Genomic DNA, 6,718 nt, shown 5'->3' with positions numbered 1-6,718 from the left:
GTACCGCTTGACTGGCCTTGTAGGGTTTTCGAGCGAGATCGTTGCCAGTGCCCCTGGACTGGCACTTGTGCGGGTGGCACATAAAAGACACCATTTCGAGCGTGGCCGTTTTCGTGCGGGTGACACGTAAAAGCACCCACTACACTCTCTGAGTGGTTGGCGTTAGGAAGGGCATCCAGCTGTAGAAACTCTGCCAAATTAGATTGGAGCCTGGTGTAGCCATCCGGTTGCACCAGTCCTCAGTCAAATCGTCCAACCCATGCTAGCATGGAAAGCGGACGTTAAACGATGATGATGATGATGATGATATACACATATACACACACATAAACATAGAACATACACACACACATGCACAAACATATAAATAATGTAAAACATACATCAGGTGTTTTATTTTATGTTGGAGAACAAAGTACAGTGAGATAAATTGACTTAACCACATAACTTCTAATGTTTTGTAAGCAATTTTTTATAAGTTTGTGCTTACAGGCAATGATAATTTGGCTTGCTTTCAATGTTTTATATGCTGATCTAGTTCCCTAGACTATGGCATTGGGTGTATCATCTATAACACAGTTCATTAGATGCAGGGTACTTTTTTGATACATTTAAAAATTTTTTTAAAGTGTCTTATAAGTTAGCAAATACAGTATTTCAACTAAGTTAAACAAGGACAGATATCCACTCAAACATTAAGCAGTAACTCTACTATTATACAAAAATATCTGAATTTACAAACCTAGCAAACATGATAAAATGATTTTAACAAGGTACAGAAAACAAAACCAAAAACAATTTCTAATCATAATAAACTGCATAATTACAATAAGAATTCTATTTTAATCAATAACAAAATCAGCTAAACCATACTTCGAATATTGGGAGTTCATCAGAGTTCCACTGAGCAATCCTTTGTTCACTTTTGTCAACAACTGTAACAATAACATCAGGGCATTTCATGGCAATAACACTACAACTTGGACCCCCAACATAACCAGCACCAATACAACAGATTTTTTTCAATTTCATTTTCCAATGTCTGCAATATAAAAGAAAACAAATATCTGTAAGTGTTTAGTTTTACATCAAGTTATGTATAAAAACAATGTAACATTGAATTGAAAGTTTACTCAAAATGTTTTAATAGAGTGCATGTTTTCAAACGTTTACAAGGAAAGCATTCACAGTGGCTTCAGAGTTTTGGCTTGCCCACCTTCATCAGAACTGTCTGGATAGAAAAGATGTTGGTATGTGTGGATATGTGCATTAAAATTTTAGTTACTATATGAATATATAGTCTGACAAATGTGAATAAGCCAAAGCTTTGAAGTTGTTGAACTTTTCCTTGTAAAAGTTTAATGTGGGTGTGTGTGTGCGCATGTGTATGCAATGTATACGCACATAGTAAAAAAAGTTTGAATACACATTTGCATATCCATACATCCATATGTCTTTCACCATAGTAGTTCCTACTCTTCTGAACCAGCTGCAAATCAATATATTCACCCCACCTCTTTTCTTTACATCGCCAATGATAAGCAAATGAAAGAACCTCAATGTAGTCATTCAACTTGTTAAAAATAGCAACTAAATCTCCTGTAACAATGCCCTACCATCTTGGCAAAGGAATTAATGTGTTGAATAGCACACTGCACAAACCAATGAGGGGAAGGAAGTTGTAAAGGAATTTCTATACATATAAAGGTGGGCTGAAAAGTTCATAGGCAGACTATGTAGGAATAATGCTAGAGTTGTGAAATCTTGTTAATAACCTCATTGTTGCTTTCTAGGTAAACTGAATCTCACTGTTTAAAAAATACATCAAAAGTTACTAGTAACAACTTCTCTTGAAAATGCACAAAATTTGCCATCATGGTATTATCAAGTACCTGCAAAAAAAGGGTTTAGCTCACAAAGACATTCATCCTGACATGGTTGCTATATTAAGGGAGGGTACTCCAGGTGAAAAAGTAGGCAGCTGAATTTACGAGGCGAAAGGAGAGTCTTGAAGATGACCCAAAGTCTGGATGTCCTGAAATTGCCACCCCCAAGGAAAACATTGACTGTGTTCACTACATGGTGATGGATGACAGGCAATTGACTATAAATCAAATATCCAATGCCATTAACATATCCCATGAGGGAGTTTAGAATAATCTGCACAATGAACTTGGTGTGATGAAGGGCTCTGCTTGGTGGGTGCCATGTCTTCTGACATCTGATCAAAAGTGCACTAGGTTGATCACATCACAGGAAAATCTGACATAGTTTGAGGCAGATCCAGCTGGTTTCAAGGCCATTTGCCCAGGAAAACCAACAAAAGGGGTCTTGTTTCATCAGGACAATGCTCCAGTACACAAGTTCTTGGTTTCAATGGCTGATCACCCTCTCTGTACTTCTGATTTGGCCCTATCTGACTATCATCTATTCCCCTAACATGAATAAACACTTGGCTAGGAACCAGTATCACAGTGATGATGACAACATATCTACTGTTAATGACTTTTTTGACCAACAGGATGAAAGCTTCTTCAGCAATAGGATTCAAGCACTGTAACACCAACCAAAGAAGTGTGTAGACACAAGAGAGACTATGTTGAAAAATAAAACCTCATGTGGTCACATTCCATAAGAGTATCTTGGTTTACGTATTAATTTTCCAGCCGATCCTAGTGTGTGTGTGTGTGTGTGTGTGTGTGTGTGTGTGTGTGTGTGAGAGAGAGAGAGAGAGAGAGAGAGAGAGAGAGAGAGAGAGAGAGAGAGAGAAAGAGAGAGATAGAACAGGATTCAAATGAATCAAGCACTTAAACGGTAAGGCAGCAGGTCGGATCAAAGAGCAGAATGTGTACACAACAAAAATAGAGGAATACATACATGAGTGCTGGGGTACAGGCAGAAAGATATTTAGGCTATGTATACGTTTAAGTGTACCCAACTGTGTATATCAATAGCCCTGAGGCTAATCAAGTAACGCACATTGCACTAAATATGCGGTCCATAATATATTTCAGATCTATGCAAGAAGCACATTCTAAGGAAGGTGAATAATAAATAAATGAAAAATAAGATGGATAATATGTCAATTCACTATAACTGTTCTGACGGATTTTTAATTGATTAAGGGAAACATTACAGCATTAGAAACATTTTGAATGTTTTAGAGTGTTATAGTTCATGTATTCACCTGATGGAAATGTTTTGTTCTAATGATGTAATATCTCTATTAATCAATTAAAAATTCATTGGAAACAACTGTAGTGAATTGACACATTATCCATTTGTTGTTATATATATATATCCTATTCGCTTTACCAGAGAGAATTGCATATCATTCTCCCACTGGCACCAGCTATCCTGAAGGAAACTTTGGAGGGAACCAGCTACTAGATGGCTCAAAGAGTCTTTCATCCCTACCCCTGGTTCCAACGATCGATTTGTACATCAGAGGCGCTTTGGACTTCTACCAGAGTTTCCTCTGGCCTCATCCCAATGAGGTGTGGATCACCATCTTTTGGGTCCCAGGCCACCTGCTACACCTGAGTCAAAGTAGGAACGCATGGCCTGAGAGCCATGTGAACACATGAACTTGACCTGGGAATGATACTTTGAGTTGCCACCCATGCAGCGACGTGTCACTGTATGTGATGATGATGTGTCATGTTCTTGCTTTCATTGTGCCATTGGAGTTTGTGAAGTGAAAGGCTCCAATGACTTGCAGTCAACTGAGGTAGAAATTCCATAAGATATGAAAGGAGTAGGTAGACATTCCATAAGATGTACCTGGTATAAGCTATAGACACATAAGAGGTGCAATAATATCAGAGGAAGGTTAACAGGGAAACTAGTTTTTGTGTGTGGAAGGTGCACAGGTACAATTAACACTAAAAATGTACAGAAAATAAACTCCATCAAATGCCAGGGGCAAAAACTAGAAATAGTTGATAGTTTCCATTACCTAGGTGACCAAGCTGGTAGCTGGGGTGGATGCTCTGAGAGTGTAGCTGTAAGAAAAAGAATAGGCTGGGCAAAGTTCAGAGAACTCCTACCTCTGTTGGTAACAAAGGACCTTTCTCTCAGAGTGAAAGGCAGATTGCATGATGCCTGTGTGTGAACAGCCATGCTACATGGTAGCGAAACATGAGCTGTGGCTGCCTGAGGATGTGTTGTAGACTTGAAAGAAATGAAGCTAATATGCTTCACTGGATGTGCAATGTCAGTGTGCATGTACGACAGTGTAAATGTATTGAGAGAAAAGTTGGACATAAGAGGCATCAGACTGTATTGGTATCGTCATATGATGTGTATAGATGTGGACAGCTGTGTGAAGAAGTGCCAATCTCTACCAGTGGAAGGATGCTGTGGAAGAGGGAGACCCCGGAAGACATGGGACAAGGTGGTGAAGCAAGATCTTTGAATGTTGAGCCTCATGGAGGCAATGACTAATGACCAAGACCTTTGGCGATATGCTGTGCTTGAGAAGACCTGACAAGCTAAGTGAAATCATAGTTGTGGCTGTTGTTAGTATCACATAACTGGCATCCATGCCAGTGGCTCATAAAAAGCACCTTTTGAGCGTTGGGCCTCACAGAGGCAATGTGGCCAATGCCAGTGTTGCGTAACTAGCACCCGTGCCAGTGGCACATAGAAAGCACCTTTCAAATGCTGAGACTCATAGAGGCAATGACAAATGATTGAAACCTTTGGCATTAAGCTGTGCTTGAGAAGACCCATCAAACCAAGTGAAATCATAGTCATGGCAGATACTGGCATCATGCAGCTGGCATACATGCTGGTGGCACATAAAAGCACCAATTACACTCTCAGAGTGAATGGTGTTAAGAAGGGCATCCAGACATAGAAACCATGCTAAATCAGACTGGAGTCTGGTGCAGCCCCTCAGCTTACCAACCCTGGTCAAACTGTCCAATCCATGCCAGCATGGACAACAGATGTTAAAAGATGATGATAATAATGATGATGATGATGATATATATATATATATATGTGTGTGTGTGTGTGTGTATACACAGGGTGCATCAGCTATTTCAGAACAAAACTATAAGTGGCACAAACTTTGTGTCCTCTTCTTTTTCAGCTGAAGAATGGAAGCTTTGAATATAACACAGATGATGAAAAGGTATGCCATTCCCATCACCTTAACCACCAAGCACAGTGACTGAGATTGCATCCTCCTTAAATGTGAACAGGTCCTTCGTGTTTAAGCTTAAAAAAAAGCTCCTGACCTCTGCCTAGAATATGCATTCCCTGACCAAAAGTAAACATTCTGACAGTCAGACATTGTCAGAAAAGTTGAATTTGTCCAGCAAGTCTAGAGCATCATCAATGAAAGTCCCAGTAAATCAATGCTATTACCAGTCATCTCCGTGTGTTAGACATGTGCTGCATGAAGACACCATGCACCCCTTTGTCATGAGAAAAGGGCAGTTCAGGTCTCATAAGTCCAGGGAGAATTATGTGATTTGATCAAAGTGCCTGCTGAACAAACTAAAGCACCACATGGAGCCTGATATGTTCTGGTTCTTCACAGAAATTAACTTTGTCTGAGATCAAAAATAGAACCAGAAGAGTGACAGATGGCTTGTTACCAGCGCCACTGAAGTCCCCATTGTTATAACACCAAGTTTTCATTATCTGTGATGGTCTTGGGGGCTATGAGCAATGAGGGCCATGTCATACTTCCTCACTTTTTCTTGTGAGGTCTCAGGGCCAATGTGGAAGCCTACATCAAGACAACGGAGATGGTTGTCAAGCCCTGGATTGAGAGAGTTGCTAGTAGGAGGCTGTAAGTGTCCCAGTAAGAATCTTCTCCTCACATAGCCTGCATGACCCAAAAGTGGATAGCTGAAGATTTTCATGATCATTTATCTCATCTAACCTCTTAGCTCTCTTGATTTAACCCCCCTCAACTACTATGTTTGGGGTATCATTAAGATGAAGATCAACAAGTATGCTCACAATACCAAAGACCCATTGATATCTGCTATTGAGGATGTAGTGAAACCACCTCTCTCACGGTTATTTATTTACAAATGCAAACGTAGCAGGTAACATCTCTTTCCCGCCTTGGACCCCGGCTGTTGTCCATCACCTGACTGACTATTATTTGCGCGGCAATTGTCTCCAGTCCTTTCGCGCCAAGGTGCAAACCGGCCAATCGTGGGCATCTGATAAGGTCACGTGAGAGAGTGTTTTCTGATGCTCTCTGGAACCTCCTTGTACCTATAAATAGCCTGCTTTATACGCGCCACTTTGTTGCGGCTTCAGATCTTCTAAGATCTGGTCGTTGACCACGTAACACCAACCAGCCAGTTTCCAGCAACGACATCAACTCCATCATTCAACTGTTTACTACAACTTTTGTCTCCAACGTCGCCAGCGTCAACACGACCCTATGTACACAAGCAACCAAACAGCAACTGCAGCTTCTCTTCTCAACCCTGTTTGTGTGAATTGTTCACCACGAAATAACAGCCAGAATTCGACACCTGCGAGCAACCATCTGTATCAAGTAGCCCGGCCCGGCATAGAAGCCTCAACTGCACGACAAGTGACTTAGCTCTGCCTCAACGCCTAAACCTCTTATATACAGACTTTCAACTACTGTGTACTTTAACTGAGAACTGGTATTTCACATCCTGGTGTCTGGACTTACTTTTAACGTCCTTATTACAGACTCTTTTCTATTCTTTGTATC

General features: G+C 40.5%; 1 protein-coding gene across 2 annotated transcripts in view; it reads right to left on the bottom strand.

Annotated features, from left to right (window-relative positions):
* LOC106872643 (UDP-glucose 6-dehydrogenase) overlaps positions 1–6,718 on the bottom strand; it is a 253,811-nt gene that overhangs the window by 111,197 nt on the left and 135,896 nt on the right. For both annotated transcript variants that reach the window (XM_052969546.1, XM_052969547.1), the window contains exon 2: positions 874–1,042. In XM_052969546.1, the coding sequence (XP_052825506.1) occupies positions 874–1,042 (169 nt within the window). The remainder of the gene's footprint in view (positions 1–873; positions 1,043–6,718) is intronic.

Source organism: Octopus bimaculoides, chromosome 7, assembly GCF_001194135.2.
Source record: "Octopus bimaculoides isolate UCB-OBI-ISO-001 chromosome 7, ASM119413v2, whole genome shotgun sequence".
Taxonomy (NCBI): Eukaryota; Metazoa; Mollusca; class Cephalopoda; order Octopoda; family Octopodidae; genus Octopus; species Octopus bimaculoides.
The sequence above is the reverse complement of the archived record's forward strand: the minus strand, read 5'-3'. Positions and strand labels throughout refer to the sequence as shown.